The sequence below is a fragment of the Ornithodoros turicata genome, unplaced genomic scaffold (genome assembly GCF_037126465.1).
Source record: "Ornithodoros turicata isolate Travis unplaced genomic scaffold, ASM3712646v1 Chromosome23, whole genome shotgun sequence".
Taxonomy (NCBI): domain Eukaryota; kingdom Metazoa; phylum Arthropoda; class Arachnida; order Ixodida; family Argasidae; genus Ornithodoros; species Ornithodoros turicata.
In genome coordinates this window covers 1,905,142-1,917,563 of record NW_026999342.1, presented here as the reverse complement: position 1 = coordinate 1,917,563, position 12,422 = coordinate 1,905,142, and the positions used below count along the sequence as shown (strand labels likewise).

At 47.3% G+C, this 12,422-nt stretch overlaps 1 protein-coding gene across 3 annotated transcripts in view; it reads right to left on the bottom strand.

Annotated features, from left to right (window-relative positions):
- The window catches only part of LOC135373261 (methanethiol oxidase-like), a 326,674-nt gene that overhangs the window by 70,314 nt on the left and 243,938 nt on the right, over nt 1–12,422 (bottom strand). For 2 of the 3 annotated variants that reach the window (XM_064606489.1, XM_064606491.1), the window contains exon 9: nt 556–621. The exons of the other annotated variant lie outside the window; for it this stretch is intronic. In XM_064606489.1, coding sequence (XP_064462559.1) covers nt 556–621 — 66 coding nt within the window. The remainder of the gene's footprint in view (nt 1–555; nt 622–12,422) is intronic. 3 annotated transcript variants of the gene reach the window in all.

Below are 12,422 nucleotides of genomic sequence, written 5' to 3'. Positions count from 1 at the left end.
ATTTATAATGACAAGAGGCTACTGTGTACCAAGATTAAAAGCGGGCGCGGTTCTATGAAATGTGGATGCAAGAAAACGCATGGAACCTAAACTTTAAATGGACGCTTTGTCTTCCTTTGTAAGAACCTTATTAGGACACTAAAATCATCAAATTCTTCCCTGGAGCAGCACATGAAGGTACGCTTCGTCACATCAAATACTGTAGTTTTCGTATAAATAAAACTATATTTGCGTACACGTCTTACAACGCCCATTATCAATGATCTCAATTAACTATTGAAAGGTCAAGAAAGAAAGTCCACATTAGGTAGCAAGTAACTTAAACGTAACTCGTTACTTTTCCAGAGTAGATTAGTAAATTCAAGTTCATTTTCATTACCCGTAACTTCGTAAATAACTCAGTTACGTTCTTTGCACAGTAACTTTACTGGTGTATAGTCATATGGCATAAACCTTACTTCAGCAGGAATTATGCTCCTTTATGCATTTTATGTACGTTTTTCTTTAACAGTACAATAACGTGTGAGAAATATAAAAATACAATTCCCATCTTACGTTGAGCTCCTCATCCTCAATCACTGTTAAAGGTCCGCCACGATAGATGTTCCCACCTGTGTGCACCTGCAATGAGATCGAGCGGTTAGGCAGCGTTCACATGGGCCATCTTTCTGCACCAACTTGGATCAACTTTGGAGTCGGTGGCAGTCGGCCGACACCAGTGTTGTACATAAAGCGTCCTACAGAGCGCGGTAAACTTCAGCTCCAGATCTATGCGACGTAGCAGCGACAAATCACTACAGGTTCTGCTGCCGTTATTCATCCTCGTGCGATAAGAATTAATCCTCCTTTCATTATTTTTAATCCTCATTTCACATAATTTAATTTATTTGTCACGCAGTTTAATCCACATTGATATGAAAATCACTTGGTTTGGTTTGGTTTGATATGGGTTACGGAAGGTCAGCCACCCTCGCGGGGGCTTGCTATCCGTGGATCCCCCCCCACACACACTATTCGTGGGGGGAATATACGTTTATTTCGGAAAGGTCAGGCTGACCCAAGGTCGGCTTGCTATTCCTAAATCAAAAATATAGCACAAACATGAAGCAAAACCAAATATAAGATGACGAGGGTGGGGCGAATAGTAGATGACATGAAAGGTAAACTCATAATTTGTTCATGAGGTCTGTCGTCTTGAGGAAGTCGAGCAGAACTCGAGTGACGCACCACTGGCGGGAGTGTCGCACAGGGCCAAGTAGTACAGAAAGATCTATGTGTGCGTGTCCCAGAGCAGTCAGGCGTCCTTTGAGGGTGTCGCGGGCAGTGTCGTTACGTGTGCAGTGCAGTAATAGATGCGCTGTGTCTGCTTCCGCCCTGCAGGTTGCGCATACTGAGGAGTTCAGTTGGCTCATATTGAATAGCAGTGACGGTGTTCGGGCTACGTTTAACCGTAAACGGTGTACGATAGTTTCTTCCCTTCGGGTGAGCCGCAGAGTGGTAGGGTATTCCATCTTCGGGTCGATGGAGTGGAGGAACGTGTTTTCAGGCACAGCATTATCTATGAAGTGTAGTGTGTTGCGGGCGCAGAGCCGCCTCACCTGAATTCTGCTGGCGGACGACGACATCGGTACTGATGCAAGTACCTTACCTTCCTCATGTGCGTGGTGCGCAGCGTCGTCAGCATATGTGTTCCCGTGAAGGCCAATATGGCCTGGCACACACTATAACCAGACACTGTGGCCTGATGCGAGTAATTCACTGTAGCGCTTTGGTGATCCTTGTGCAGATGTCGTTAATCGTATTAGCACAGTATGAGGCAATCATCTGTAATGCTGACTTGCTCTCAGTCAAGACCGTCCAATTGTCCGCTAATGAACGCGATGTCGCACAATGATGCGTAGATGGCGTAGAGCTCTTCCTCTGTGGAGGATGTTTCATGAGGAAGCTTAAATCCTTGCTGAATGTTATAACTCGGCAAGTAGAATGCGGCCGTTGAAATGCCTGGTACCACAGATCCGTCAGTGTACACTTCCCTTCGTTGGTGCTGTGCAGCGTCTAAATGTTCTAGAACAAGTTCGTGCGCGATGATAGGGGGCGCGTCACTTTTCGTTGCTAGGCCCGAGATGTCCGTATGTACTGTGGGGGTACAAAGGGTCCACATAGGTTGTGCATATGAGAACTGTGCAGTGGACGATGGTACCCAGCTAGTTTAGACGGGAGACTGCAGCTCCGAACGTAGACGATGGGCAGTTTGACTCAATAGGCTGGAGGTAATGTGATTGGTGGTGCCGGGTGAGAAATGGCGTGTAGGTACGGAGTGTCTCTCTGTCTCGCAGGATATGCGCCGGTGGTTCCTTCGCTTCAGCTAAGACGGAGTATGTCTCAGTGGTCCTAGGAACTCCTTGGCATACTCGGAGACTGCGTGCTTGGATCCGTAGGAGTTTCATCTCTCCGTTTCTACTGAGGCCGTGTAGGGCCGGCAAGCTGTACCTTAAGGTTCAAATTTTGAGGGAGCAGTGTAGCTGACGCATGTCAGCACACGTCAAACCCAAGATGCTCCAGAGACGTGTCCTAGCACGTTGGTATAGTTGTAGGTTTTGGTCCAAATTGACTTAAGGTGTTTCGACCATGTCAACCCTCCGTCTATGATGATACCCAAGTATTGATAATGCCAGACAAACTTCAGCGGCAGGCCCCGAACATGTAGAGGGTACTTGCTAAAGGAGCGGCGCGTAAACGCCATGGCTACCGTTTTGCTTGGTGAGATCGAGAGCCTGCGGTCGGTGAGGTAGGATACAATAGTGTCTAGAGCGGTCTGTAGACTTTGTTGGATCGTATCGCGGCGGGCAGCTGAGGTCCAGATGCACACGTCGTCAGCATTTATTGTTATGTGGATGTGTCCACGTAACTGTAAGGGGAGTGAAGCCATGACGATATTGAAGAGCAGTGGGCTTAGTACGCTTCCTTGTGGAACGCCACGGTGAACAGCATATGCGGTCGTGTCTCCCTCTGAAGTGCGCACAGATAGGAACCGATCAGAGAGAAAATCTTGGATCCATGATAGCGGCCGTCCCCCTATTCCAGCCTCCGACGATGACGCTGTGCAGCACGCTGTCGTACGCCTTCATCACGTCGAGGGAAACGCCAGCTGTTAGCTGTCCTTCAGTCCGAGCTTGCTGGACACTGGAGACAATGTCTATGACATTATCTATCGCCGATCTTCCTTGGCGAAATCCTGCCATGACTTCTGGGAAATAGGCCCTGGTTTCAAAATACCAGTTTAAGCGCGAGTGGATCATGCGCTCCATAATTTTGCCTCTGCAGCTGGTAAGGGCTGCTGGGCGAAATGAGTCGATGTTCTGCGGATACTTTCCTGGTTTGGGAGTTACCATGGCGGTTTTCCATGGACTCGGAACAGTTTTCGTGCACCAAGATTGGTTGATTATATTGAGGAGTGTTTGTCATCCACTCATTGGGAGGCTTTGAATGGCTTTATATCTGACCTGATCAGCCCCCGGAGAGGGGTGCATTCCGGAGTGTTGTACTGCAGAGTCAAGCTCTTCTCTCGTTCGCAGACCAACGTCGGCACCAGGCAACGAAGCAACGGGACCGGACAGCAGTGTACGCCACTACCCCTTACGGGATCGTCATACTGTCGACCGCTACGGCTCGACCTAAAGGGGGAGCTATTGTAGTGGCGCCACTGGTGGCTAACTAAGAAGCGCGAGAGCGCGTACTTCATGTTCTCATTCTGGACTTGGCTGCGTACTGATCACAGCATGTTCATTCCCTGCATCTCATGCCACAGTCATTAAACGGTTACTCACCCACGGCTATCTCTGATCGAGAAGAGAACGTCTACAGACGGTTCATCCGATGACTCCAGTACGATGGGAATGTCTGTTGCAGCTGCTAGTATGTGATTAGGAGTTGCAGTTAGGCGAGCACAGTACTCCTCTGCGATCTGTAGCTCTATGCGTCCCGCAGCTAACGACAGCGATCGGAATGGCTCCCTCTGAATCACAGGTGCAGAGAGGCCTTTGAGCACGGACCAAATCCGAGAGAGGGGTGTGCGGGGAGAGGGGGACGACGCAAAGTTCCTCCAATGGTCGAGTGCAAGCTTTCATAAGTGTCTATGGAGTATGGACTACCTTTTGTATTCGTTTGGCTTCAGTACAGTGAATTGGAAGGTCGGAGCGGCGAACTCGGCGCTCAGCGCGGCGGCGGATGGCGCGAAGCTTCTCGTATTCTACGTCTACAGCTGTGAACTTCTCGAGGACGCCGAAAACTTTCGTAGTGCCTTGGGTAGCTCTGAATACAGTATGGGAGAACGCCTCCTCGCTTGCGGGTGTAGATGCGGTAACAACGTTCTCGACCGCGTCACGAAATACATGCCAGTCCGTCCTTTTGGCGTAATGAACGGAACGATGTCGATGCGCTCCACAAATGCTGATCAATACAGGTACGATAGATGGTCACTTCCTAGTGAGTACACATCAACATGCCACCGGAAGCGGCGTGCAATTGATGCTGGTGCAACGGTAAGGTCCAAGCAAGACGAGAGGAGGCCGGTCCTGATAAACGTTGGCGAGCCATCGTTAAGAAGATGAAGGTCACGTTCTGAGAATATGTCGCCGAATTGCTGTCCCCTCGCATAGCATCAGGTACTGCCCCAGATGGTGTTGTGGGCGTTGAAGTCGCCACATAATGCATTTGGTGATGGAAATTATGTCTAATATTGCTGCAAGGTCATTCACCTCGTGAGCGTATCTAGGACGAAGGTAGAGGGAGACAACTGTGAACACAAGATCCCCTATGCGTACCGTGGTACAGACGTATTCTTCCTCTCCTCATTCGCAGAATTCGCGGTCACCCTCCCGTCGGTGTGCTCCACTGCTATACCGAACTGCTTCGCGGGAAGTGACCTTACAGGACGTGAACACAATGGGAAATTGCGTTTGTGTCAATTAACAGCAAAATGGAATAAAAGTTGTAAGATGTCATCGTTTAACAAGTAAGAATACCATGTAAAGAACTCCTAGAAACAAGAAAGACGGTAGCAGAATATAAATCTAGTGCACCCAACTCAAATGAATTTTAATGCATTGCGCCTATAGGGATTTCGTCGATTTTTGCACAGGGCGCATTTTTAGACTATGATTTTTCGACAAAGAAAGTGCAATTTTTGAAATGTCATCGCCTATTTTGAGTCGGTACATCCTCCTGACCACATACCAACCACCGCACGACGTGTGAGTGTAAACCCTGATGCACCCAGGGTCTTCAAAGATGCGTCCCAGACGAGAATCCCTTCTTAGGCGTTCCACGCACTAAGATACAGTATTATAGTAATACGCATGCGTCGAAACTCAGAAGGAGTACGAAAGGCGAAGGGCCATTCCTTCCGGATCTCCAAAGGGCAACAGGGGAACGAGACCCGGGTCCGACACTCTGTGTTATTAATTAAGAACATACAGACTAAATAATTAGATTATGACATATCTGACATCAATTTTATACCAAGTGTTATTATCAACCAAAGTTGATCAAAATGTCAATTTGGCGTCTGTGACGGCCCGCTGAACGGGGATTTGAGCAAACGGGACGACCGGGGGTGCAATAGGGGAACTAGACCCTGGTCCGATACTCAGTGATATTAATTAATAATATACAGACTAAATACTGAGATTATGACATCTCTGATATTAATTTTATATCAAGTGCTACTACGAACCAAAGTTGATCAAAATGTCATTTTGGCGTCTGTGACGACCGGCTCTACGAGGTTTTGACCAAACGCGCCGACCCCGGGTGCAACAGGGGAACGAGACCCGAGTCCCATACTCTGGGATATTAATTAATAATATACAGAATAAATAATGAGATTATCACATCTCTTATATCAATTTTATATCAAGTGTTATTATCAACCAAAGTTGATCAAAATGTCATTTTGGCGTGTGTGACGGCCAGCTGGACGAGGATTTGAGCAAACGCGCCGTCCCAGGGTGCAACAGGGGAACGAGACCCGGCTCCGATACTCTGGGATATTAATTAATAACGTACAGACTAAATAATGAAATTATCACATCTCTGCTATCAATTTTATATCAAGTGCTATTACGATCCAAAGTTGATCAAAATGTCATTTTGGTGTTCACGGCACCAAGGCACGGTTTTCACGAAACGACCACAGGCTTATTATATTTATACCGCACTATTCTTATACACTTGTTGTTTGAGAAAATTTATTAGACGACTCATACTATAGAGCACACTATACACTTTAACACTTGTCGGTCATGCGAAATTTTCACTAGTTAAATCAGTCCGCTTCGCAACTATTAAAGAGATCTTTTGAGGTAAATGAACGACCAATAAATGCCCTGCAGTCCTCCTCAGCTTTTATTGATATATCCCACTACCACGTCAGTCCTATCGTGCTTCTATGCTTGTGGTTTTTTACTATTAAGAAGCTTCAGTCATGCGCGTGGTTGAAAACATGATGATCCCCCAAGCCACAACAAAGTGTGTTCTCCTGCAACAAACATTTCATACTGTGCTACCAACCAAACACGACACATAACGATTTCGAACAACTCAGGGAAAACAGGTACCGATGCCCGTGCCTCCTGGTCTCTCTCGGCCATTTCTCCTTGTTTATGACACTTGCGAAAACAACAGGCACATAAAAAGCTTGGTGAGCGTTTCTACGCCTTGAGCTTTTGGACGGTGAGCAATTGTCCGGTGTCCGGTGCCGCTCTGAGACTACCACACTGATAATTGTACCACCTTTGTCGCGTGATTGAATGTTATCTGCGAGGTATTAGAGATGTCATAAATTAATATAGTTGTCTGTATATGTTAAACTGAGTTGCGAATCCTCGAAAACCGTAGTTGTTTTCACTGCTTTACCTACTCTAAGCACAATCTCTCACAGGCCCTAGTAAAGGTATCAATATTATTATTCATGTCAACTTCTTCAGGCAAAGAATTCCAATCACGGATGCCTGTCTGAAGCGGGGAATTATAAAAATAGCCTGTCATGACAAATGTCGTCTTAAGCTTGTGTTGGTGGTCAAGACGGGCCGATAAGTGGTCGGCTGGATCAATATACGAAGAGTCATTGAGGAAAACCCCAAAAATAGCCTTTTAACCTTCCTTCTGTTAGCAAGAAGTGGGATGCAATTTGATTGCTTGAATTCAGTAATGCTGGTCCAGTCATATTTTTTAAAGATAAAACGGACTGCCTTATTTTCAACGGCCTCGATTTGTTCAATTAAATACTTCTGGAAGGAATTCCAAATGATGGACGCATATTCCAATTTACTGCGGACCAATGTGTTGTAGGCCATTAATCTAACATCTGTAGATGCCAAGCGCAATACATGTCGTAGAAACCCCAAGGTATGAATTGCTTTGTGAGAGATTTCATTAATGTGATGTGACCACGACAAGTTATGAGCCAGATGAACCCCCAAGACTTATATATCATGACCTTCTCTAGATTACTATCACAAATACATAGGTATTACAGTATTGCGTCTTCGCCCCGGAGAAGGTCATAAATTTACTTTTTTCTACATTAACCTCCATCTGCCATACAGTACACCAACTTTTAATGTTCGTTAAATCAGACTGCAAAATTAAATAATCAGAATTATCTCTAATTGGACGGTAAAGGACGACATCATCAGCATAAAAAAGTTTCTGCACTCTAATGTAATACTGGCGGGCTGTCTATCTGGACTACGACATAGTGGGACTATGCCGCTGTCTACTGGTATTACCCATGCTTCTCACTAAAAACGGGGGTTTCTGCACTGTAATGGGATACTCTGGGACTGTCAATCTGGGTTGCGATATTGTGGGACTATTCCCATGTATACGGGTATTACTCATGCTTTTCATTCAAAGTGCTGGTTTCTGTACTATAATGCTGTGGGATTGTGAATTTCGATTACGATATTGTGGCGCTATTCCCCTGTTTACGGGCATTACCCATGCTTTTCATTAAAAAACGGGTTTCTGTACCGTAATGGGATACTGTGGGACCGTCAACCTTGCCTACGATATTGTGGGACTATTCCAATGTGTGCGGATATCACCTATGCTTTTCATTAAATATGCGGGTTTCTGCACCGTAATGGAATACTGTGGGCCCCTCAGTCTTGATTACGATATTGTGGGGCCATTCCCACGTCTACCCGCGTCTGCCCATCTTGTTCAGGAGTGACGGATTGTGGGCGCCGTTAAGGCGTAGGCGATGAAGGAGGGTTTCCTCGGCCCCGGTAAGGTGTTGGGTGGGGTAAAGTTGCATCGCGGGGTCGATGGCTCGAAGAAAGATGTTGCATCGAATAGCGTCTGCAATGAAATGGCGGGTTTCAGAGGCAGACCATCGACGAATTTGAAGGAGGCAAGCGGATGCCGTGAGCCGTAGGTTTGCGACGGGGCTGTCACAGCTATGTGCGCGCCTTGCAGCAGCGTCGGCACGGGTATTCCCAGGGAGGCCTATGCGGCTGGGAACCCGCTGGAGCCAGACGGTATGACCGGAGGCGAGAACGGAGTTGTATGACGAGATAGTCATTGTGTGGATGTCGTTAATCGTCTGGTATCCGTGTGAGCTGATAACCTCTAACGCTGCCTTACTATCCGTATAGATGGACCAGTTTCCCTGCGGCGAGATGGAAATGTGCTCAAGCGCCGCGTAGACGGCAAAGAGTTCAGGCTCCATGGGTGACGTCTCGTTTGCAAGTTTAAAGGTGCGCTCGTTGTCCTCGTGGGGCATATAAAACGCTGCGCTCGCTCTGTCAGGTACGACCGACCCGTCGGTGTAGACAGCTAGCCGCTGGTCATGTAGCGTGGAGAGGTGCTCCAGGGCAAGCGTGCGACAACGGAAGGCGTGTCATTCTTTCGCCCAAGGCCGGGGATAGTGGAGCACACGAAGGGCCGGTCGAGCGCCCACAAAGGAGGGGCAAAGGACACGGCACACGAAGGCTGGGGCACAACCACCCGCAGGTGGTCGACAGCGCCACCAAAGGCAGAGTCGGGGCAGTCATTGCCTATGAGCCTATGAGTGGAAGGGGTGCCGCGTTAGGATCCGCGTGTAGACTCGAAGGGTCTCCCTGTCATGCAGGATGTTTGCAGGTGGTTCACGTGCCTCCGCAAGTACTGAGCATGTTTCGGTCGTCTTAGGCAAGCCCAGACACACTCGAAGGCTGCGGGCCTGCATATTGAGGAGCTCACGCTCGCCTGTCCTACTCAGGCGGTGCAACACCGGGAGGCTGTACCGCAGCAGGCCTAACACAAGGGAGTGGTGTAGTCGGCGCAGGTCGTCACAAGACGGACCCCACGACAGTCCAGAGACTCGTCGCAGGACATTCGCAAAGTTGGACGTCTTGGCCGAGAGTGCCTGGCCGAGTGAAAAGCATAGGTAATACCCATAGACATGGAAATAGTCCCACAATATCGTAATCCAGATTGACGGTCCCACAGTATCCCATTACAGTGCGAAAAACGCGTTTATAATGGAAAGCACGGGAATACCCGTAGACATGCCTATAGTCCCAGGATATGGTAATCAAGATCGACAGTCCCACAGTACCCCATTACAGTGCAGAAACCTGCATATTTAATGAAATGCATGGATAATACCCGCACACATGGAATAGTCCCACAATATCTTAAACCGGATAGACAGTCCCACAGCAACCCGTTATACTGCAGAAACCCGCATTTTGAATGAAAAGCGTGGGTAATACCCATAGACATGGAAATAATCCCACAATATCGTAATCCAGATTGACGGTCCCACAGTATCCCTTTAATATTGTACAGGTACAGGTTATGGCTGCGCCATGCAACAGAACCCTGCCACGAGCAAAAGTTGCGTGCAAGGACGCATAATCTGTGAAGTTTCTCTCTGCATCCTTCTTTTCTTTTCTTTTTCTTTCAGTGGTGTGCTGAAGTGTGAACACTCATGAGCAGTTCAGACGCCCTCATATTGCATTTAACTTGTGGTGATATTCAGAAACGTGCACTTAACATATTTTTTCCCCCCATTCCTATAGTTTGAGCATGTGTTGTGGCACACTCATAGTCGTATCTATACAAGTAGTAGTTTTGCATTCTGATTTTTCAGTGGACATTTTGAGTTGGCCATCACACAGTATTGGCTGTTTCGTTTTGTGCAGGTTGTATGTTTTTTGTTCCACAGCAATCCAGGGCGGAAATGTGCTCTGCAATTGACACAATATTAACTGTACTCGGTCAGAAACACAATGTGTTCATGCTGCAAAGGCGCTGTGAAGAGCACATCTGCGGAACATTTAACAATATAATTCTCCTAGTCCTGGTGCAACCAACGTCTGTGCCGTTGTAGGTAAGATGCCTCGACTGCGAAGTTTTTTTTTTTTTCCTTCGAGTGGTGATGTGACAGCATAAAGAAGAGCTTATTGAAGAACCCTCACATTGCATGTATTTCTGATGATCTGAAGAAACAGGACCGTAACATGTTTTATTTTTGTGTTTGGGACAGTTTCAGCATATGCTTTGACACGCCTGTAGTCATATTTATATTGTGACCTTCTCTGTAGGCGTCCTGAGTTGGGGATCACATATAGCATTGACTGCTTCGTTTCGTGTATACTGTGGTGTTGTGTGTTTTCTGTCCCACAGTGTAGGACTAAATGCGCATTGCAACGTGTATGAACCTGTGTCAGAAACACTATATTTGTTCCATTTGGTAAAGGTGTGCTGCGCAGCACATTTGCGAGGCATTTTAGAATTTAATTATTCTCCTGATTTCGGTATGCTTGGGTTGGGGGGAGGGATTCGTTTGCACTTTACGCTTTTTATTTGCTGTTTCATGCGTTGCAACGTTGAATGTGCTCGTTTCCTTCCTTAAATCTGCAGATGGTTGCAAACTAGAACACTGTACTTGTCGCTGCTTTGATATATAATCTGTATACTCTTTTTGCCGGATTAGCTGTGTTGCACATGTCGTTAGACAGCATGTACCTCTGTTAAACTTTTTGGGACTGCATGATATTTCAAAGTGCATGTCATATTATTTGTGATTGTTGTACAGGGATTTCCCAAATTACCTTTGCGTCTCGAGACACTATACACATTCCTTTGAAATGTTTTCTAGTGTTCTGAATAGCAACGCATGCCTCATTTTTGCGAAGGTGCAGGAGCAGCTGCAGCTGCTGCAGCATGTAAGCCTTGCTGCACCAGTGGCCTGTAAAATATTTGTGTGTTATGCACCAAACTAAAAATACTCTGTCTGTAGTACTCTTTTGTCCTCAAGGTATATACAGACAACAAAAAAATTATTAAATCCTAGCCCGGATTGAGCGCCTCATCCGTAACGCATCCCGCATTTTCAACCGGAACCGACGTAGAATGCGTCTGGTATGTTCGAGAAGGTAATACGGTGTCATCGGGATGTCATTTCTCCCGCTAGGCCCCTTCCACAGGATATCCCAGCGTCCCACAGGAGACTTCCATGGGACGCCCATGGGATCGATTTGTTATGTCGTGGTAGACAACACATCCCAGAAACAGAAGAGAGAGAGCATACCACACGCACGAACTCAGAGAGAAGGAAAGCAGACAGGACAGGGGAGGGGGAGGAGGGTTTTGTGTCAACTTCGACGCGTGACGGCGAAGTGTGGCATTAAGAGCTGCCGCTGTAAATAAGCGCACCCTCAGCATTACACGGTGCAGGAGTAACGACAATGCATACTAAACGGAGTGCGAAAACACGAAAACAACACCGGGCAAACTCGTTCGATGTGATTTTTCGTGTTTTCGCTTTCCGTTAGTATGTATGAAAACCAGCTAGCTAACCCAACTTTCCACACCGAGAACAATTGTTTCGTTGGAGTTCCGATTGGATCCGAAATTTCTCAGCGGCGCAAGAAAGAGTGCCCCGCTGGAGGTCTCCATCGAGTTGATCTCAAACGCCCAGTGAAACTCGCCTTCGCCGCGGAGCATCTCCACATCAACCATTCGGATTCGCCATTAGCACCACAGTACCGCACTCCGCTATTGGTTATATGAAAAAGTGATACTGATATGCGGAACGTGAAGAAACGAGTACATGGTGGCTGGGTTATTGTGATGGGTTGTTCTATGGTAACGGCTGGGATACTTACGTTTTCCGATTAAAATCTACGTAAAGCGTATAATGCGTGCATCATGTCGACAGAGCGACAACGTCCGTTTCTTGGTCGGGGGGCTCCTGGATATAAGGTATGTCTGAAAGGCGACCTTGAATGCGGTGGGGACCAGACTAGCGCCTCAATGAAGCCGCCGGGTCAGTGGAGAGGAGCCCTTTCACTCCCGCGATGCGCAGTCTCCCCCTCGTTTATTTCTTTATCGCGCGCCTCGCCTAAGAAGACACGTCTCAGCGGCCG